Raw genomic sequence first — 24158 nt, 5'->3', positions numbered from 1 at the left:
ATATATATTTTGCTTTTCTGCCTTCGTTGAAAGAGTGACAGGGACCAGGAGAGAGAGACGGGGAATTACGCGCAAAACAAAGGTCATCAGGCTTGGGAATCGAACTCGCGACTGTCAGGCTGCAATAGAACGTATAGAGATATTTGAGAGTACAGTGAGGAAGCAGGGTCTCAAAATCACCCGAGACCCGAACCACATCCTCCATAAAGAATATGAGTTGATGCCGTCTGGCAGATGGTACAGATCACCATATTGTAAGCTCAACAGATATAAATTCTCCTTTGTTCCACTGTCAATCAAAGCACTCAATAACAGATAACTAAGTACTGGGGGAAACGGGGAAGACCTTATGGGAGAGTGCAATACTGTAATACTTGATATATTTGCACAGTGTGGGTAGGAAAATTATTCTTTGCACTATGAACTGTATTTTTTGTACTATAAACTGTGTATGTATGTATGTATGTATGTATGTATGTATGTATGTATGTATGTATGTATGACGCTGTCTCTTGGTGCCCAAGACAAATTTCTCCTCGGAGATAATAAATGCTAATTGAATTGAATTGATTTGTATATGCGCCTTGACCACTAGGCCATTGACGCCCCAGTATAATTGCTTGTTTTGATTGATTATATCGACGTTTTTAAATATGTGGGAGTATCACTGGGAGCGTTATTGCCGTGTATACTGTATGTGACCTTTTCAGAGTAGTTACTGTATAAGTGACTCAGATTACATGCATGGATCACTAATATCCATTATTATAGTCATTGACGTCTACATGAAAAACAAATCCGGCATTTTGCCACTTTGGAACGACTAGAGTGGTGCCCGTTGGATACTCTACAGCGGTGCCCTTTGGGCACTGGCCTACTTGGAACGATGCAAGTTGGAAATGCATGCCCAACCCAGATATTATATCTGTGTCCCTTTTATGCCCAAATATGTAGTATATGCAGACGTCAGAATGATGCCAGAACAGGCCAGCTCCATATATGGACCCTGGGCAGGGGTCCGGTCGAGAGCCCGGGCAGAGGCCTTTTTTGGGCGGTTCTGATCAACCGTGGGTCCGACTGACTCGACACCAGGCACTGCACTCCCTGTGGTGGTGTGGAACGTGTGTGCCGAATTTGAAGTCGGTGGGGCGAACGGTTCTCGAGTTACGTGGATTACAACAGCATTTATAGATAGATGTGCCTGTGACTGTCTAAATTCAACATTTATAATTTATTATATACCTTGGGGTTTTTTTTTGTTTTTTTGTTTTGTGTTTTTACAATTACTACTATAACTGTCATTATTAATAATGTACTTGTGTACTTGAATCTGTGGTGTACAGAATACAGTCTTTATGAATACCATCACCATTATTAATACCATTTACAATTAGCACGATTCCTATAATTACCATTATTAATATCATTGCCTTGCTCAAGCCGCCTGTCAATCTAAAGGAGAAACATTCATGTCGTACGTGCCTTCAGGCTGCCACAAGAATGAAGCACATAGGTGTAAAGAAATGCCAGTCAGTCAGCCTCTCCTGCAGCCCCCCTCCTGGCGGGACAGCGTGCTGCACTGGTGGTGAGGCCCGGGGCCCAGGAATGCTGTGCCCGTCTGTCTGTCTGTCAACAGAGAGCTACCTTCCCTGGCAGATGCCACAGAGACCATTCTGTAACCTGGCCCGGGCTGCATTTCAGAAGCTGGCCTGTATAGTAGTAGCACAAGGCCCCAGGGCTGCTGGAGGATGACTGCACACCGCGATGGATCATCTGTGTGGGTGCTTCGCGTGTGTGTGTGTGTGCGTGCGTGTGTGCGTGCGTCCACGCGCGTGTGTGTCATTACTTGCACAAGCAGAGCGTGGAAGTACTGTGATCGGCTGGGTATGTATGCATGTCGGTGTTGTCCACCGGCCAATAAGGGACCACCATTCTTGATGATGTAACTAAGGTACGTTTGGTGATCGGCTGGATGTATGTATATCGGGGTAAGAATGGTGGTCCCTTATTGGCTGTTGATGGTGACGTAACTAAGGTACGTTTCAAGTAGCAGTACTTGCACGCTCTGCTTGTGCACAAGCAGGCCATGACATATATTTCCATACTTCAGGAACCCTGAATACAGTTATACTCATGGTTAGATTGTAATTGCTTAACTGCATTGGATAATGGTGTGATTTGAATATAATAATGAATAAACTAATAATCTATTCTATATTCAGTATACATCCCAAATTCTCACCTTATGCTGCCTTTCTTCAACTCCCCATCTCCTGTTCTCCTCCAGAGTTTTTTGATGTCTGTAATAAGAAACAGTTATATTATCTCAAAGTAGGCCAATTGCTAAGGCTGCTCTTATTACTTGCGCAAGCAGAGCGTGCAAGTAATGTTATTAGTCAGGTGCTACGATGCCTTAGTAGCATATGATATGACGTCATATGCTGGCACGGAACATACGGAAGCAGACCGTGCAGGTATGTTTTCCGTCATGCTACGAAGCGTATGTCCCATGATGAAGATATGTACCAATGCCAGGGTATAATTGGTTTACGATGGTGACGTAATGATGATATGTTTCAGTGTTGGGTGGATTAAAGGGACATACGCATCAAACCACCCGAGTAACCACATTATACCACTAATCAACTCAGAAATGACATATACATAGACATATGAGCATATGACGTGATGAAGATATGTACCAATGCCAGGGTATAATTGGTTATCGATGGTGACGTAACGATGACCTGTTTCAGTGTCGGGTGGACTAAAGGTAATGCCCCTATGTATACATGTATGTAATCCGACACCACTGCCATAACAGGCATAAGTAATCATTACGTCATATGCTGGCACGGGACATACGGAAGCAGACCGTGCAGGTATGATTTCCGTCATGCTACGAAGCGTATGTCCCATGACGTGATGAAGATATGTACCAATGCCAGGGTATAATTGGTTTACGATGGTGACGTAATGATGATATGTTTCAGTGTCGGGTGGATTAAATGGACATACGCATCAAACCACCCGAGTAACCACAGTATACCACTAATCAACTCAGAAATTACATATACATATATACATAGACATATGAGCATATGCGAATAAAAAACTAGAGGATAGAAAGAAAAAGCAAAACCGTAAGAACCAAGAAAAACGTAATAAAAACCGAATAAATGAAACCGATGGACAACGAAAGGAACGGCTTTCAAAAAGACGGAATTCATACGTTAAGAAAATAAAAAACTTAAGAGAAACAGACGACTTCGAAATATCCGAACAAAAGAAACGGATGAAAGACGAAAGGAACGGTTGGTTATGCGTAACAAAAATCTCAAGAATATGGGAATACAAAAACTAGAGGAGATCAACGGAAATGAAACTCATAAGGACAACTAAATACGTAAGGAAAACCAAATAAATGAAACCGATGGACAAGGAAAGCAATGTTATTGAGAGTTTAAAATAAATAATATTATACTGTATACGTAACATATTGTTTTTCAATTAATATATATTCTTATATATATCCATGACTTATTTGTCTTTGAGAAACTATATAAAGTGGATCCTGGACACTTCTAAAACGATGGGACTGTATTTCCTTTATAGATTTTACCATACTTCAAAATACAACTTTTTTTCCTCCAAAAGCAAGGTACGTAGCAAATAGCTAAACCTAATAATTCAATATTGCAAATGTTCTTTCACAGAGAGGCTGAGATTTGAAAGTTTATAGCGGTCTACAGTACTTGCACGCTCTGCTTGCGCACTAGTAGGCCATTTATGGCCTACTTGTGTGCAACAAGCAAGTAGGCACTCGACAGAGTGCAGTTCTAGTTTAGTTTACATTCTGTTCTATACTGTTAAAACAATCCCTATGTAATGCTACGCAAGAAGCTTATATCATATCCTGTCGATTATTATAAGCAAATGACAGACAAATGTAGAAACCTGACCTATAGTTAGCAAGGTAGTTACTAAAGTTAATAAATATAATCCATGGTTATAATACAATATAAATTTGCCTTTAGAACTTTGCAAACTGAACAACAAAGTTGGGGACAGACATCACAACCACCCCATTCCAGAAATCCCCAGTGTATTCAGTATTTTAGCCGTGACGTAAGCGCTCCCTCCAGAGATACTTCCGGGTCCTACTTTTGTGTGGCTCTTGTGTCCCCATAGAGTTATACTGTCTAGAAATGATGTCGACAGAAATACAGACATACACAAAACATTGCTACACATTGCCATGTATTGCCATAGTGATAAAATATTGTTAGGGCGGAAATAAAAAATGTAAACCGTTTTTTTGTGTCCTATAGGGTCCATAGAACAGAAAAAACATGGTTTACAAGAATCTTCACGAAACGTTCACTAAACTGGATTCTGCTACATAACTACATACACTAGTCCCTCCGTCGGACTAAATCTGAGACTAAAACAACCACGAAAGTCCCAAACAGGCCGTCTGCCAAACACTGAATACTATCGCCATTTTATTTCATTGTGTCAACTAAATCCTCCATTAGAGATCGTATTAATGCAAACTAGATTCAACATACTCAACCCTGAACATATTCTAAATATGCCCCCGAAATATTGTACTGAGCAAATGGACTGTTACCACCTTCAATAATAATGATAATAATAAGTCTAATAAGTCTTTATTGTCACCACATCATATATTTTCTTTGTCATGGACACTTGTACAGAACATTAATAATTCTACTCAAGTTGGAAGCATTAAGACCCATTTAACCCTCAATGGCTTCCTTTCTGAAAAATAATGTTATTGTAAAAAGATAAACGTGTTTAGATATTGCTATTTACAATGAGAAGCGGACGGGAGCTGGTGCCACTTGGACCCGGACGTAACGTAGGTCTACAAAATGACGTCGGATTTAAATACCGAATTAAGTTCACCTGTCCTCAGTTGTTAATAGAGGGTATGCGAGTGACATCATCATCATACCCGGAGGTTATGCGGGAACACCTACTGAGTGGCAAAAAACTAATTTCTGGCCTACAATTAGAATGTAGAAGAATTGTTTTTTGATCAACGTTTGCCTGTTGTCTCTCCTATTGTACCACATCAACATAGCATGTGGTCTTATCCAACAAACAACAAAAACATATTCTAAGTTTTGGGTCTGTGAGGCTAAATGTCATCAAATGATGGTTCATGGCTCAAATGTCAAATAAATAATGGGCCTTGATATGAAAAAGGTTGAAAACCACTGGGTTAGACAATAGACATACTAACATTCCAACAGGCATTAGTCTGACAATACCATCGTTCCCAACATGCGTGGCCGGTTACAACTAACCCGTGGCCAGTTACAACTCACCTGTGGCTCCCGACATATGTGGCAGGTTAAAACTAACTAGCGTGGCTCCCTGTGAGATTAGGTTTAGGGTTTGGCTTTTGTGTAGGGTGTCGGACTAATGCCTGTCGGTCCAAACACATGGACCCGGCATTGGGTCCCATTTGTAGTCTTTGGACCCATGTCGAGGAATCAAACCCTGACTTCCCAATCTCAGGGCAGACACTAACTGTAAGGCCACTGAGCTGGTGAGAAGGATGAAATAACTATGAATGTCCCTGTTAACCAAAAAACTATGTCATTGCCATCTGTCCGGGTGACTACAGATCCCACTCCCATAGCCTTTGGCAAATAAATGCTAAGATACTGTACAGTTTAACCCAGCCCACTGAGAAGACGAATGCATGAGAATGGACAGAGTTCACAGACTTAACAGCCAAATATTTTAAAATCTTCAGCAACTGCCTGGGAAAGAAATCTGCCTTTTCTGTCCAAGCATATGCCCATGGGCAATGCCCAAGACCCCAAGTGCAATTCCAGATCAAGAGATTGCATTTGTATTCGAATGAAACTATTAGGTGGGAGAAGAGTGGTGGTGTGGATGGAGGAGGCCGTCCATCACCCCTCATTTCACTGTCTCTGTTCTTCTTCACCTCCATATGCACCCGCTTCGACTGTTATCAATGGACAAGACCGGAGTTATCAGTTCGGATCAGTACGATTGTTTCAAGCTAGTATGGGCACGCTCTGCCGACCCAACGGCTCAGTCGGTAGTTCTCCGTGATTATTTCGGAATTATTGTTTATTTATTAAACAATCGTACTGATCCGAACTGATAACTGCGGTCTTGTCCATTGATAACAGTCGAAGCGGGTGCCATATATCTCAGTACTACAGATATTTATAATGAATGGTGTTCTCTATGTGGGGGTGGAGGCAGAGGAGCGCTACCTGAGCTATTCTGCTGCCACACACACACACACACACACACACACACACACACACACACACACACACACACACACACACACACACACACACACACACACACACACACACACACACACACACACACACACACACACACACACACACACACACAGCTAGCACGCCTGACCTGCTGGGAACAGGGTCTTGCTGTATCAGGCCTCTGCAGCAGTGGCAATTAGACAGGTCCGAATGGAGTACAGGCTCTCTCATTCTGTCAGTCCCCATTAGAGAGAGAGAGGGGGTACGGTGAGAGACAGGGATAGGGCAAACAAATTCTCACACACACACACACACACTTGCCAGAGTTGCATGTCAAAAAGAGACGGTTTACAAGCTCACAATGCACTGCAGAGCCATGCACTGCAGAGCCATGCCATGCACTGCAGAGCCATGCCATGCACTGTGAGCTTGCCTTGCACATGTTTTACACATTATCTTTGTGTATTGTGTGTATACGTCAAAGTAAAGTCCTTGCGGTTCACTGTCCAACTCCAAAATGAACCACCTGGAACTTCATTGACTACCATTGACGTAATTTCAAATCCAATTTTGACGTCTATAAACAGTGTTTTTAGTGGTTTACAATAGAGGGCGCTCTTCTGTAACCTAACCTGTGTGTTAATCTAGGGCTTCCGGATCAGAGGACAACCGGAAAAAAACGTTATCGAAACAAAAGCAAGCCAGAACAGTTATAGGATTTCACAAAAAAGAAAACAATTCTCTGCTTTCCGTTCCCAGGCAGATGTTTTTGGTGAAAACAAGCTATATTCAACGAACAGAACATGGGGGAAACACACTTTTTCCCGATGAAAGTAGAGACTAGCTTCTTTCTTTTGAGATATTTGGTGTTTACATATTCATAGAACAAAATATTCTGTGGGTCTTGAAAGATTAGTAAGAAAGCTAAAAAATGCTGCAGGCAATGGCTGCAGACTATTCTACAGAAACTCTGGCAGTAAATTAGTTAATCTGCCACAGAATTTATATTAAATCTGACTACTATCGCCAAAATGACCAGTCTATGATCAATAATCACTGTAGATATTGCCTCATAGTCAGATGATGAAATGCATTTGGTTCAGTGAGATGGCAGGAGTGTGTGTGTGTGTGTGTGTGTGTGTGTGTAATTATGAACAAACCATCTAAGATGTAATTGCTAGTAGAGCCATATTTTGGACATGAACTGCAATAATGAAGCCAAGAACTTGGTGGCCTTTCTCCATCCTGCCAGCAATTGAATGGGTGTGTGTGTGTGTGTGTGTGTGTGTGTGTACCAGAAGGGTATTGACCAGAGATGTGTCCAGAGACCAGTGCTTTCTATGTTGCCTTTGTCCCCACGTCTATTAGCCAAGTGCGGTAATCAAGCTGCTAAAGTATGCCTTATTACAGTGTTTGTCATTTAGCCCATTAGCGATGGCCTTACCTCATGGTTTGGGCGACTCCAGTTGCACAGAAAAGAGCACCGTCAGCATGTGAAGCAGGCTGGGTGAATTAAGGGCCATAGAGAATGGTGACACGGGCCCATCACTGCAAGCTATCACCCTGGAGAACCAGCCTCAGAAAGAACACTGTAATGCCTCATTTATGGTGTAATTTATGGTGTCATGCACCAAAGATTGCACATTTACAAGCTCACAACGCGTCATAGACATGAGGCATTGTGAGTGTTGCGAAGGCTCTCAAATGGATCTCCATATATGGGGATAAAAGGCTGTCACTTGGATCTCCACATATGATGATGATTTATGGCCCATATGTGGAGATAATGGAAATATCCAATGCTGACATCGGATTGATGTGGGAACCCCATATAGGGATGTACACGTGTGTCATCGTCATATGCGATTGGATAGCATTGTCATTATGACACACATATAACTAAAAAGTATAAAAGGATTACAGTCAGAGACTTAAGGGGCAGAATATCTTCTAATATCTTTGGCCTGAGTCAGTTGGATAGGACGGAATATCTGGCCAAGCAAATTATAGAGCTTTTCATTGGAGGTTTCAACATCCCGGTTAAGTTCGTATCGAACACCACTGTCGTGGGTCCTAACTAAATAACCAGCACTGGTTCGAGCTATTTTACATGGTCCATTCGAGAACGGATTAGGGCGTACGGCAGTAACAGGATGTCGGAGGCCTTAGAGGATGGTGGTGGGACGGATTCCCCAGGAGCCAGGAGGTTACAACACCAGGTAGGTGGTATAGCTTGTGGAGCAGGTGCGCTTCAACAATCATCATTTGGGCATCAGTTGGTTAGATGCCAGGGACCCGAAGTGGTGGGACACACTTCGAGGTTCTGGACATCGGTTGGTTAGATGCCGGGGACCGAGGTTCTGGACATCGGTTGGTTAGATGCCGGGGACCCGAAGTGGTGGGACACACTTCGAGGTTATGGACATCGGTTGGTTAGATGCCGGGGACCCGAAGTGGTGGGACACACTTCGAGGTTCTGGACATCGGTTGGTTAGATGCCAGGGACCCGAAGTGGTGGGACACACTTCGAGGTTCTAGACATCGGTTGGTTAGATGCCAGTGACCCGAAGTGGTGGGACACACTTCGAGGTTCTGGACATCAGTTGGTTAGATGCCAGGAATCCGAAGTGGTGGGACACACTTCGCCTTCGGAGCAGGTGGGCTCCGGAGGTTCTGGACATCAGTTGGTTAGATGCCAGGGACCCGAAGTGGTGGGACACACTTCGCCTTCGGAGCAGGTGGGCTCCGGAGGTTCTGGACATCAGTTGGTTAGATGACAGGGATCCGAAGTGGTGGGACACACTTCGCCTTCGGAGCAGGTGGGCTCCGGAGGTTCTGGGCATCAGAAGAGGAGCAGGAAGATACAGCAGCCGACGAGGAGTAGGAAGATACAGCAGCCGACGAGGAGCAGGAAGATGCAGCAGCCGACGAGAAGCAGGAAGATGCAGTAGCCGATGAGGAGCAGGAAGACACAGCAGCCGACGAGGAGCAGGAAGATGCAGCAGCCGACGAGGAGCAGGAAGATGCAGCAGCCGACGAGGAGCAGGAAGATGCAGCAGCCGACGAGGAGCAGGAAGATACAGCAGCCGACGAGGAGCAGGAAGAAGCAGCAGCCGACGAGGAGCAGGAAGAAGCAGCAGCCGACGAGGAGCAGGAAGATGCAGCAGCCGACGAGGGTCCCGCTCACCAGCAAGACACAACATCCGAAGAGGGTCCAGCTCACCAGGAAGACACAGCATCCGACGAGGGTCCAGCTCACCAGGAAGACACAGCATCCGACGAGGGTCCAGCTCACCAGGAAGTCACAGCATCCGACGAGGGTCCAGCTCACCAGGAAGACACAGCATCCGACGAGGGTCTCGTTCACCAGCAAGATACAACATCCGACGAGGGTCTCGTTCACCAGGAAGACACAGTTGGTGAAGGTCTGGCGAGACGCTTTCAATGGGGTGGCCCAAGGGCCAGGTACGATCTTGATGTGGTGGCTCGAAGAGTCAGGTACGCCTTAGATGGGGTGGCCCAAGGGCCAGGTACGCTCTTGATGCGGTGGCTCGAAGAGCCAGGTACGCCTTCGATGGGGTGGCCCAAGGGCCAGGTACGCTTTCGATGGGGTGGCCCAAGGGCCAGGTACGCTTGCAATGGGCGAACTGTTCAAGCCTTCTTGATATTTTACATATTTCCATGGGAAATCTGGGGGTGGCTGTTGCGAAGGCTCTCAAATGGATCTCCATATATGGGGATAAAAGGCTGTCACTTGGATCTCCACATATGATGATGATTTATGGCCCATATGTGGAGATAATGGAAATATCCAATGCTGACATCGGATTGATGTGGGAACCCCATATAGGGATGTACACGTGTGTCATCGTCATATGCGATTGGATAGCATTGTCATTATGACACACATATAACTAAAAAGTATAAAAGGATTACAGTCAGAGACTTAAGGGGCAGAATATCTTCTAATATCTTTGGCCTGAGTCAGTTGGATAGGACGGAATATCTGGCCAAGCAAATTATAGAGCTTTTCATTGGAGGTTTCAACATCCCGGTTAAGTTCGTATCGAACACCACTGTCGTGGGTCCTAACTAAATAACCAGCACTGGTTCGAGCTATTTTACAGTGAGCTTGTAGATTTTTTGGCCAACGACACCATCAGGCACGACTAAGTATAATCGTGCTTAAACCTCTAGAGTCCGGACACAGTCAAATGCCCGCGTCATTGGAGGAACCTGGTATGAGATCATCATTATGTAAACCAATACTCAGGGAGCACAAGAGGCCTAATCTAAATAGTTTCAATGCCCGGCGATCATTAGTGATACAAAACAGATGCTACATAGAACGGTCATGTTGAATTTATTGTGAACGGTGAAGACTACTGTATGAAAGAAGGGCATATGAGGTAGGGAGCTGAACTGTTAATCAAAAGCTTTGATCCCCGGTAACAATAGAATGGTGTGTACTAGGCTATTCCAGTTGTATGTTGGCCTGGCAAAGGTCAGCTGGAAGGTGGACGGAGTGGGAGACACAGACCAGCTGTGCCAATGTGCCCTTGAGCACATTGAGTCCTACATCATTTTAACCAGAGCTTACATCCCTACAAGCCAACAATGGCTGTCACAGCTATACGCATATATCTATTCTACATCCGAGCATAGACATGGTAACGCCCTGCCTGCCTCTGATTGGCCTACCGACACTACAGAATACCGCTGGTCTCACCAGACTGTCCTCCGTCCGAGGCGGGAAATAATACAAGAGTGACAGCTTGGCACGCGCGACAGTAACTTTTTTTTCATCCTTTATTTACCCAGGGAAGTAGCTGAGCACAGGTGCTCATTTTCAGCAACGCCCTGCACATAGAAACACACACACAGACACACACACATTAAAACCTGGGAGCTGACCAGTACAACCTCAGTCTTATACTGTTGGCCACTAAGCAGCTCCAGGGGGAGCAGTTGGGGGTTCAGTGCCTTGCTCAAGGGCACTTCAGCGGTGTTGGGTGAGAACTGCAGCCTCACTCCCAATCTTCCGCCGTAGTCTGAAAACCCACCTCTTCAGACTCCACCATGGCCCGTAGCACTTGCCCTAGCCTAGCCCCTTAGATAGCACATTATGTAGACTTAGATAGTATTTTAAACAGACTTATAGCTTGTTACGTAGACAGCTCTAGAATTGCACTTCATGTAGTCATAGCACTTTATAGTACACATGTATAATATAGTATATAGTATAGTATAGTATGTATAGTTTACATAGATACTCCACTGTTACGTTCTTAGTCTACGCATGATTCATGATAACTACGTTTTATATATGTGATGTATGCCATGCTTTTGTTATTGCTTAATGTAAGTCGCTCTGGATTAAGAGCGTCTGCTAAATGCCTAAATTGTAAATTGTAAAATTGTGATGACAATCACTTCCCCACCCAGATTTTTCATGCCCGTCCGGGGAATCGAACCGGCAACCTTTCGGCAACAAGGGCGCTGCTCTAACCCTTAGGCCACCGCTGCCCACAAGCAGCTTCCCACACAGCTGCCCACAAGCAACTTGTAACTTTTATTTTTGTAGAAGAGGTAAACTAATATTGTTTATGCCGTTTGCTTTGATTGAATGATTGATTGAACACGTATTTGTATGATTTGATTTGGGTGTGTTCTAAATTAAAGTGTTAGTGTTGATTATCGTGTAATAATCTAATTATAGTAAACTAATACTATTATACTAAAAAAGATAAAGATCAAGGGATAAGAGACCTTTTTACAGTACAATAATGTTTCAAGTTTACACTGTACACATGTAAAATAAACAGAATAAACAATATATTCGTTTGCCACTTCTACAAAACAATCTATTTTACTTTCAACAGGATTGGTCACCAGACTATACTGTCACAAATTCACTGTATGATAACAACTTAAACATTCTAAATAAACATTATAATGCAGATTACAGATTATAATGGTAGCATATATTTTATGCAAGACATATCAGACCAAACAAACAAACAGCAGGAACAGTCTCTCTCTCTCTGAAGGTATGTTGGCTGGATGCTAAGAGGAAAATCTGGTTTAACATTGTGTAATAGCGCCCTCTTCTGGCCAACTCAAATACTTCTCTAAATGTGTCCAATGATAATCAGAATTGTCAGTCAGAAATAGCCTACGTTGTTGACTGCCCTGATATATGCTAGCTACAGATCACAATGCAAGCTTTTTGACACAAGGGCTCATAGTGTGGCAGGACATTGTAATGGAGAATGCTGTAGTAACTCTACACTACATTGATGCAGTACTAGGCTACTGTAGCCTATAGCCTACTCTACTGCATGTATAGTCCACGGAATTCTCCCGATAGGCTACAATGTACAATGTCAGTAGTCTAATCAAAACAGGATGCCAGCTGGTCAGAAGTTAAGTAGGCCTAAACAGCAAAAGCAGGATAGCAACAAACTAACATGAAGACTGGGCATAACAAGACATGAGATTCTTTCTAGTTCACTCAAATTAGGGGTGAAATCAGTTGAATTAATGTGATTGTAACAAATAGGCTAAATGTCTCTATACTGTATATCACTTTCCCGCTTTCAACACCAGAAAACCTGTCCCTTGAAATCTGTCCGTTTCATAAGCGAGAGTACAGCAGCATCCTACCAATGACCTTAAACATCAGCTGTGCAGTGGAGGGCCTGTAGACAAAACTAAAATTGGCACACTGGGAGCCATCGCGTGAGCCATCGTCTCACGCCCTGAGGGACCATCACACCACCTTGAACTCGGCAGTGGGCCGTGTGAAGCCCTGCCAAGCCTATGAACACGAACCGGGGTGGGGGGGTTGGAGCAGTCAGGAGGAGACAGCGTATAGGGGCCGAGAGAGAGGATGCTGTTCCGCCCATCGGACAGGAAGACAAATGATGCACGGACAGATGGTACTTCACATAGCTCTGCCTTCTCCTCAGTTAAATTCTCAGCTCCAACAGGACAGACTCGGGATCAGTGGATGGTTTTGGATCACGTTGTGGAATGCAACGAGTTGACCACCAAGTGAACTCTGTCAGAACACAGAGCACCCAAACTACAGACTCAGTGGTTCCAGAAAATGGGGTCCAGGGACCCCCAGGGGTTCCAGAGGGCCCCCAGCTAAATTAGTTAATATGGCATATGAACGTAGTATACCGTACTATAATCCCTTCCCAGTATGGCAACAGGATAGGTGCCGGGCACTGAGGAAGAGTGGTCACCTCTGTGTTAAATTGGCTATTTTTTCCAAAAAATAATTTAATAAATACGGTATTTGGAAAATGTTTACTTTTGAAGTGTATACATGATTAGAACATGCTTAAACATTCGAACAATTAAGGTCAATTGCTACAAAACCTTTAGGCCTATATAAAGTCATTTTGAGGCATAAGTAAGACGAGGATAAAAAGAATCATGTATGTAAATGATGTACCTTGCATGTTCACATCATGTAGGCCTATACTTTGCATTAGGCTACTTAACACAATTTTTCAAATACAGTATATATTTATTTTACATTTTGGACAAAATAGGCAATTTTACATCAAGATGCCCAGATGTCCCTAGTGCCCACCTATCATTTATCCCTGCTATTTTCAAATATATCATCTGCCTCTAGCTCACCTGTCCTCTGCCTCCTCTTCTTTCACACCAACTAACTTCATGTCCTCTTTCACTGCATAAATCTCTTTGGTATTCCTCTAATATTCCAACCTCAGCATCCTTCTACCGATATACTCACTATCCCTCCTATACATATCCAAACCATCTGTCTGAGTCTGGCCTCACTGGCTTTATTTCCAAAACATCAACAGCATGCACTTTCCCTCTGACATACTCGTCGTTCCTGACCCTATCCATCCTTGTTACTCAGAGAACCTCAACATTTTAGTCTCTCAACCTATACCTCCAGCTCTGCTTCCTGTCTTTTCCTCAGTGCGACTGTCTCTAAACCAGTGGTGCCCAAAAGGTAGATTGTGTCACAAAGGCTGTGCAGGTAAAATATATATATATAATTAAAAAAAGCAATGGGATAATATTTTTCAGGGTGGGTAGATCTTGTTGAGCTGGTCATTTTGAAAGTAGATCTCAAGTCAAAAAGTACCACTGTGCTACACAAATGGAACATAGCCTTAATTTGTAAGACCTGAACTAAGTAAGGAAGAGGCCCTATTTCTTTCCAATGTGGTTTAGGCATATGGCATAGGTAGGCCTATCATAATCACCGTCACCATTGTCAGCAGACAGATTGTGACTGGATTGGTGATTGTTTTCCCAGTGACCACAAGGTGGCAGCCTAACTGGACTGATTGGGCTGCAAGGCATTTCAAGATTTGACACATCACTCTTCAACACAGACACAGCAAATGAAATCCCATCCCCAGTTACTAATATTATATAAAACATTCAGGGCGTGAGAGAGGGTACAGTTGCCATGGCCTGGCCTTGGCCTGAAAGTAAAGTGGGCTGCATCAGCAATTAATTGATACACGTGGGAATAGGGAGGCATACTGCGGGCAATACAGAGAATTCTAGAACTCAAACAAAAAACAGGTGGCGATCCCCAATATCAAGACAGACAAGCAGCACAGGCATCAACGCATATAATTCAGCTGTATGGAACACTCATCCAGTATAATTTAAAGAGGAATTTGATGTATGCGGACAGCAATGTAACACCATGGAACCATCATTCCACTAACAAAAATATTAGTGATATTTGAGTAGTATTTATTTTAATAATAATAATAATAATAATAATAATACATTTTTAATCATTGCTATAGAATGTTTGTTCAATAACAGCTGGGTCTCCCCGTCTCTCCAGCTCTTTAATAAAAAGAAAATACATTTTCAGTTGGGTTGCCATAGCTAAGCCCCTCCCCAAACTGCTATGGTCCAATCACAACTAAGCATTAGACAAACCTCTGCACCAAGTTTTCCTATATGATAAAACATTGTATTAAAAAAGAAATGTCACACACATATTTTTCCAGTGTATACGGCAGGCCTTGTTGACGGATTTGGCAGAGATTTTGAATGTCTGGTAATCTGGTTCCAAAAATGAACCAGCTATTTAATGTGTAAAATCCATGATATTTACATTGGAATGAATGAGCCCGGCTGGAAAGTGTCCAAGTGGGAGTGTCTAAGTGGGAGAGGGCGGGGCATAGCTAAAGGTGAATTGGGAGAGAGTACCCATCACTTCAACAAGCAACAGTAGCAAACTTCAGATTGAAATCCCCCAGGACAAATAGCCCCTCAATTTAACTCAATGAGTATGCTGAATTTTTGTGATACATTTCAAAGCATTGGAAAAGCTCTCAATACGTCCATTTACAAACATAAAATTAACTTGGCAAATCTGACTGAATTTATGGCCACTGACTACGATTAGGGAACTGTGAAATATTTTTGAGGGGCGCTAGCCACAAATCCACAAATCCTATAAGAATTGTATAAGAAACGTGCAACCTATAGGACAGGACTGTAATTAGCAACTACAGTCTTGTATGAAATCTACCTTAAATAAAATGATGGGAAAGTTGTCTTCACAAGCTTCAGCAACTTTTTAAGCTTAAAAGGATAACTTTGATAACTTCTAGTCTGGATTTCAGCCCTTCACAGCACTGAGGATATTACAATTTTGAACAACATTCATCTGACAAAGTTTGGATCCTAGTGTTACTAGGTATCAGTGCTGCATTCAACACCATGAAAGCAAAACACCATGACACATGAATGAACTTCCCCAAGGATTCATCCTTGGGGAACATAAAGTTTGACATACTTCCATTTTGTCAAACAACTTAAAAACATCTTTGGGACTCTTCTATTGACCACATTAATCATGAGAAGTTATTCATAAAATTGTCCAAAAGGGGGTCCCCAGTTACCTGGTTAGAATACTGGTTTATTGTATGCACATCAGACAATGAGGGTGAACCAGTGAAGTTGGGTAATTGGGGAAATGTAACATCTACTCCCTTCCACGTATGCACTCTGTCCATCAGGGGGGAATATTATCCCCAATTATATTTAATTTATATATGAACGATTTATCCTTGTGTTTAAATGCCTCTGGTACAGGATGTAAGGTGGGTGAACTGGCCGTCAATCACCTTATGTATGCAGATGATTTGGTCATCTTCAGCCCATATAGTGCTGGTCAACAGCTCCTGAGAATATGCACGCAGTATGGTGCTGATTTCTATATTATATTTAATGCTATAAAAAGTAAGATTATGATCGTTAGAACCAGAGAAGACAGGCAATCAACCTTCCCGGACTTCTATCTTGTTGGTAATAGTCTGTGTGTTTAATGAGTATGTGTACCAGGGACATGTTATTTCAGATGACCTCTCTGATGACAGGGACATTTTTAGACAGCGTAGAAAGCTGTATGCTCAAGCAAATACACTGTATCGCATTCTGTCGCAAGTTCAGCATGTGCTCTGTACCTGTTAAGATTGCACTTTTTAAGGCATATTGCACAACCCTATACACTGCTCATTTGTGGTGTCGATATAAGCAAGAGAGCATGAGAAAACTCAAGGTGGCGTACAATGATAGTATGAGCGCCAAGAAGCTCCAGTGCTTGCCATATGTTTGTAAGTGCCGGGGCTCCAACATGTTCTGCAGTTTTAAGAAACTTGATGTATGTGTAGAGCAACTGAGTCAGATAATGACATCATTACTGCCCGGACTAATCCTGTATACAGCTCGTATAGATTCTCCTCCAAATTGTGGAGGCATCTACTGTACTGTATGTGTTTTATACTGTGATGTATTTATTTTCTCTGTGATATGGATCTCCCTGGGTCTGAAATAAAGTATTGATTGATATTCAACTTTTACAAATTTCTAAAAATGAAAAGAAAAAAGTAAGTAAGATCTTTGAGAATTTTTAACTGAACTTGACACTCAAATCTACACAGCTCTTCACTGAAAGTGAGAGTGCATTGAGTCTCTGTCTTTGAAGTCTAAAAGGCGTCATAAATCAGGCGTAATTATTAATTCATATCAACATTTTTATCAAGTCTAGAACAATCCTCTGAACGATCCTGTGCTCATCCAGGCTTTGTGTCGCCTGGTTAAGTGTCCCTGAGCAAGACACTTAACCTCCAACTGCTCCCCTGGGTGCTGACTCTGAGCAAGCCACTGCTGGGTCAATTTAGAGAAATACTATCACCTTGGAGATCACTACAAATACTTTTCTTCTTCAATCACCTAAAATGCATCCGACTTGATTTACCTTCAAGAAGTCATGGTCATCAGGGACAGTCAGAAACAGAGTGGCATTCCGACACAGCGGCATTCAGACTACATGCATGGCTTCGGCTTCACCAGTTGTAACTGTTAAAACACGATAAGGCAGTGTGTAATTATTATGAGACAATAAAAAAGTGTTCATGTTTTCTGCCGCTTTACAATAAATGAAATAATGTGATACTGATGCAATTTGGTGATTTCTTTTGTTTGATGTATCATATTAATAAAAATGAAACAATGAAAAGTACACTCAAAACATACAGTTCTGTATATAGAGGTTGGCTCCTACTGAACTATGTCTGTGCCTGTTGAAGCATGGACTGGAGGTTCATGTTGATGTGCAAGCACTTGACCAGGGGTTTCAATCTCACTGGTGTGTTTTAAGAGTCCAATAATGCATTCGTAATGTGTGCAAGAACTTTGACCAGAAGTTTGAATCTCTCTATAATCGTGTGTGCATGTGTGCGTGCGTGCGTGCGTTTGTTTTAAGAGTCCAATGCATTCGTAATGTGTGCAAGAACTTTGACCGGAAGTTTGAATCTCTCTATAATCGTGTGTGCGTGCGTGTCACATGTCTTGGTCACACAAGCTCTACTGAGAGGGTCCAGGATGTTGGTGGCTGGGAAGAAGTATAAATGCTCTCTAACACAATATACACATACTGTACACCTGATGAATACAAGTGTATTGCTAGTGTGAGAATAAGTAAGTTAACCTTAATTTTTTGCCATCCCTCTTTTATGCTCTTTAAATGTTATTCTTTATTTATTCTAACATGCCTTCTACATCACACTTTGAATACATGTGCTATAAAAAATAAACTTGCCTCTAACAATTTCAAAGTGTAAATCCTGAGCAATGGTAGTTGGGTCATGACGTCATCATGACATTATAGGAACATACTGTAATTTACATAAACAAATTCAAAGTCAACAAAATGACCTGCTGCAATGTGAGATGGTATTAGTATTAGTATTAATGTATAACAATATATTCATACAATTATAGTTTGAATAACTAAATAACTAAGACATACATTAACCACTTCAGCCTTAAATACATTTCAGCCATTTGAAAATAGCCGATCTACAAGCTCACAGCGTTGTGAGCTTGTAGATCTATTTTTGAATGATTTTTATACATTTTGAAAACTCAATCGGACATTTCATTATGAGTAGGCTACTTTTACTTTAGTATTTCTACATTGCAGTATTGTTACTTTTACTTAAGTAAAACATTTGGGTATATTTCTTCATTGTTGTTCTCTATATGCTGCTTCTCTCGCCCTCTCAGTGGTGGACTACTGTATAGGCTATATGTAGAGTATTGTAGACTATACTGACTACATTTAGTCACATTTACTTTACTTGTCTGTCTATAGAAGTGTCTATTTGTACGTCTCTAAATGTTTTGATGATTTGAACATGGTGGACCCTGTTGGAAACAAGTGTAATGCTTAATTGGGTCGTCCACTCACAGTTAACAGCCTTTGTATTGAGTTTGTGCTTGAAATGTACTGTAATTCTGCAAACTGTTAATAAATTCTTCAATCAATCAATCAAAGTAGCCAAGTAGGCTTTTCTTGAGTATATTTGTTTGTTTTGCAAGCTTTCACTGTTTGACTTGAGATTTGACTCCATCAGTCATTTCTAGAAGGGAGTCGAGTCAATCAGGGACAGGGAATTGCAGTGAATTAACCATTTAATATGGTTTACAGCAATGCATTGACAAAAAGAAAATGTATATGCTACCTTTTTGTAGGCCTACTCTGTCTTAAATTATTGAGTAATCCCCCCCCCCCCCCCCCCTCTTTCTTAGAGGCCCATGCAGACACGCTATAGCCTCAAAATATCCTCACCCATGCAGCGGAAGTTTTTGAGCAGCTTATCTGTGTCTTTATCTGAGCTGGAGATGTGCTGCAGAGAGACGGGTCAAAGGCTGATGCATCCCAACGGATCTGGGATGTGAAACACATGCCGGTGGACCTGTCATGTTCAATTTACACTTGACAAGAAGTGAGTGCATGGGCTACTGTCCGAACTGCGGTTGCAACAGGCATGCAATTTGCGGACTTAAAATCAACAATTTCTGTTGAAAACTTTTTCAATATGCCAGGTTTAACCAACCTGACATATTGAGCTTGTACTTGTAGTCGATATTATAAAATAGGCTATTTCGCTGCTCGACACCATTGTAGGCTTGATTGTGTTCGGGGACCCCCAAGGGTCCTTGAGGAGGTTCCAGGGGGTACCCAGCTAAATGTGTTAATATAGCTTTTAGACTTTTTTTTAGACTTTAGTAGAGGAGAATAGAGGAGTGAGCCTGCGTGTAGATCTGCTATTTTCAAATACATTGTTTTGGAATTATTTTTAGAAAAACGATCTAACAAGTAACACCAGAAATTGTTTGAAAATAGGGTCATATAGTCAGAGTCAAACAAACTTCATGGACAGGAAAGGACCGATGGAAGTCAACCATATGCACGCACAAAACATTTTCCATGCCGTATGCCTCCCCCGGTAATGGTTTACTTTATTTCACCAATTATTGCAGCACGAGAAAGGCCAGTGTTGACTCTCACTGCGCCCGAAAAAGACTCGGGCAGCCATTCATCAGCTCGTGAGGCGCGCAAATAGTCTTTAAAACTATAAACACCGTGGCTGGGTCGGAGACAGGGGGACCCATTTACCCCGTGGCTGCGCTAAACGCTGGAGATAAAACAAACGATAATACTGTCTGTCTCCTGTCACCGTCTCCACATAGGCTTTACTAATAGGCAGTGCAGTGGTGGACAAAGTAGCCTATACCTACTCAACCCCATAGTTGAGTCAAAGTAGCTATAGCCTCCAGATATACTCCTGCATCAACACACGGAGGTGGTCATTTTGTACTCCTGAGTGAAAGTTGCTCAGTCAAATGTGTGTTAATGTGCGTGCAGGCCTATACTTGCAGTTAATGAGTATCAAAACTTTCAAAAGTATATAGACATATTATGCTTTTAAATTACGCATGGGCATTCAAAATAGCCTACACATACAAATGCAACATTGTTTTGTTTTATATTTTCTAGAAATATCAATAGTGACAATAGCCGAGCTACAAGCTGCACCGCATTGCAATTAGATCTGCTATTTTCACAGTAGGCCTAATTGAAATATGACTTAAGTGGTTAATTCACAATGTAGCCTATACCTTTTCCTTAGAAAGTATCCAAAAATACAAATAGTCCTAAAAGTAAAAAGGTATATATACTCAAATGCAACAATATACTCAATTGGGCCTATAAATGGCTATATACAATATAGCCTATACAATACTCAATTAGGCCTAAATCATTTACTGCCCCGTGCAAACCAATTGGTCTGCCAGTGCCGCGTTTGGAGCGCATGCATGCAGCGCTCTGGCGAGACAATTGTTTATCAAATATTAGGCATATGCAAAAATAATGTAAATAAACAATTCGACATGGCACGTTTTTCGGTGCAATTAAAACACGCGGGCTAGGCTATTATTAAATACTAATGTGTGTCACGCATGCGACACTTGAAATGCATGGCCTACAGCGTGGGTGGGAAGGTGCAGGTTTGTTGTCATCTGTTATCACGTCCAGATAAGGCGGCCAGTGGCTCCAGGATCTCTTGGAGGCAGACAGCGGAGTGTGTTGCTTCTGGTTTCAGGTTCCGTGTCCGGGGACCAAGCCGTCTGCCCACCGCGTCTGCACCACCAGTCCCCTGGCGCTGGTCTCAACCGTTTCCCCCCGGATTCAACTATTAGGACCAATTCACATCCATCCCCAAAACAACATTATGCCAACACCTCTCGCGACACACACACACACACACACACACACACACACACACACACACACACACACACACACACACACACACACACACACACACACACACACACACACACACACACACACACACACACACACACACACACACACACACACACACACACACACACACACACACACACACACACACACACACACACACACACACACACACACGATTGAGCTCCTTAATGATTTACGATGTCATTTGAATTTGAACATGAATTTCAAGTCATGTCTCGTGACTCTCGTTCAAATGTACAGATCACTGCTATATATCCGAAGACATATAGCTAATTTGTTCTCTGGTGTTGTCTAAATTGTGCGTATATAATGACGATTACGAACTCCAATTAACAGGAGGCATCATTTTACGTCACTTTGAAATGGGAGTCCCAGCCTACAGTCCCCCCTCCTCTCCACCTACACGCGTCACGGTGAAGGGAAGGGGGAGACCAAGACAAAAAGTTAGTGGGACAGTTGACATTCAAAATGCACACTTCACTCCCTCAAGAGCATTCTAGTAGAACAAACTAATAACAAACTTGAGCTGCAGTAAATATTGCGAGGAAGGTGGAAAGTCTCTGAGGCGTCTATCTGTCGCTTCCATATGACAGGTTAATAGGTGTGTGCATGTGTGTGCGCGCTTTTCTTGGCAATGTTTCCCAGCCTCAGCAGCACCTCCACTCCCTTCTCCGTAAAGGATATATTAAACTTGGAACAGAGTCATGACGATTTGGTTTCTCTGGACATACCTCCCCGGATGGACTGCGCTCCTCTGCCGACCTCCTCCTGCATGCTGGGCCGACTGAAGCAGGAGCCGCTCCGGGGGGAGATGCCGCCCGGCGGCCCCGGAGCAGCCTCGCTGTTTGGAGACGACCTCCACGAGGCCAGAGCCAGGAGCTCAGCGCTCAACTTCGCCGCGACCTTTTATGGGAAATCCTTCGTCGATATGGACATAGTAAAAGATGGCCATGGGAAACACGACTGCTTTGATGCAAAGCACAGGAAAGGTGAGTTTCGTGATGGTAATAAAAATGTGATCTGCTGCTTATAATTAGGCCTACAATTTAGCGAATAACTACAGCTTAAGTGCTTAAAATATCAGTATATTTTGCCTTGATTGAGCAAAATCATAATGTAGGCTAGTCTATAATTTCATGTAGACCTATATGAATATTAGGCGACGCACTATAGTATTATATCAAATACCTAAAATTGACAGATATAACAAATAAAGGCTTGTTTGTCCAAATAACATTTCCCAATAAATATTAATTTGTGCCCTTTTCCGTAAAGGTTTTAATTGTCCGACATGCATAGTACAATTTAAATCGCCAAATGTAATAGGATAAAAAAAGGCACCACCGTGCATATATATAGCCTAATTTTTTACTTTCTCTTTTGCCTTCCGTCATGGCATGCTACAGAGGAAGACTTCATCGCTCCGACCGAGAGCGCGGCCGACATCAAGGCGGAGGATGCGGACCGACCCAAGGCCAGGAAGCGCAGGAAGCCGCGGGTGCTCTTCTCCCAGGCCCAGGTCTACGAGCTGGAGCGGCGCTTCAAGCAGCAGCGCTACCTGTCCGCTCCGGAGAGGGACCACCTGGCCGGCGTGCTCAAGCTCACCCCGACCCAGGTCAAGATCTGGTTCCAGAACCGCAGGTACAAGTGCAAGCGCCAGCGGCAGGACCAGAGCCTGGAGATGGTGGGCCTGCCGCCGCCCAGGCGGATCTCCGTGCCGGTGCTGGTGCGGGACGGCAAGCCGTGCCTGGCGGACTCCTCCGCCTACAACGCGTCCTACAACGTGGGCATCAACCACTTCGCGTACAACAGCTACCCGGCGTTCAGCAACTACCCCGGCAGCCCGGGGTGCAACACGAACTATACGTGTAATTATCCCGCAGCAGCAGCGGCCACGATGCAAACGATTCAAGGATCTTCCAGCAACGGAAATTACATGAACTTTGGCGGACTGGGGGAGCTCAATAATATCCCAAACACGTTTTCCTCCGGTAGTGGAGTGTCTTCGTTACATGGCATTAGGACGTGGTAAATATATAGGCTATACGCACGGCCAGAATATCATCAAATAATCCACCATAATTAATAAGAAGTATAGCCTAGACGTGTTCGCTGATTGCGTGCTTTAAATTGTGCTTAATTGTGTAGTAGGCTATTTTATTCCCTACCATCAACTGCAACGTTTGAGTAAGTTATAGTGTTCTCTTATAACAATGCTTTGATTGGAAACAGATTTGCATTATTTTCAGCATCAACTTTGTTGTGTTTAAATGTATTTTCATTTAATGTCAAGTGAGCGTCTCATAGGGAAGTTTAACAAAATTGTAGGCCTAAGTAGGCCAGGAAAATGCACCAAACTGTAGTCCTTAATCATACATGAGGCCTATACAGTTGCCGTTAATTTGAACCGACCAATAATAACCTGTTGTTTATGTAAATAAAGCTTTCTTCATAAAGATCAGTTCACTTTCTGATGTTTAAACGGAATGGCTATATAGGCTACACTACGATGTCAATATATGTTGTATAATTTTCAGTTTTAATTTAATATCTATAGGCTAAATGCATCAATAATACGATTAACAATACAAATTAGTTTATCGTTATTTTATTGCTATTAAAATATCGACAGCCAATAATTATTTTATTCACATAAAAGAAAAAAGACAGTCAAGTCTTAAAAAGGA

At 42.7% G+C, this 24158-nt stretch overlaps 1 protein-coding gene across 1 annotated transcript; it reads left to right on the top strand.

Annotated features, from left to right (window-relative positions):
* Positions 1–22026: 22026 nt before the first annotated feature.
* nkx2.5 (NK2 homeobox 5) lies at positions 22027–23798 on the top strand. The gene is made up of 2 exons (XM_079500830.1): positions 22027–22460; positions 22878–23798. Exons 1-2 carry the CDS (start codon positions 22106–22108, stop codon positions 23501–23503), a joined length of 981 nt encoding a protein of 326 aa, XP_079356956.1. The 5' UTR covers positions 22027–22105; the 3' UTR covers positions 23504–23798.
* Positions 23799–24158: the final 360 nt, after the last annotated feature.

The sequence above is a fragment of the Electrona antarctica genome (assembly GCF_951216825.1).
Source record: "Electrona antarctica genome assembly, chromosome: 1".
Lineage (NCBI taxonomy): Eukaryota > Metazoa > Chordata > Actinopteri > Myctophiformes > Myctophidae > Electrona > Electrona antarctica.
The sequence above is the reverse complement of the archived record's forward strand: the minus strand, read 5'-3'. Positions and strand labels throughout refer to the sequence as shown.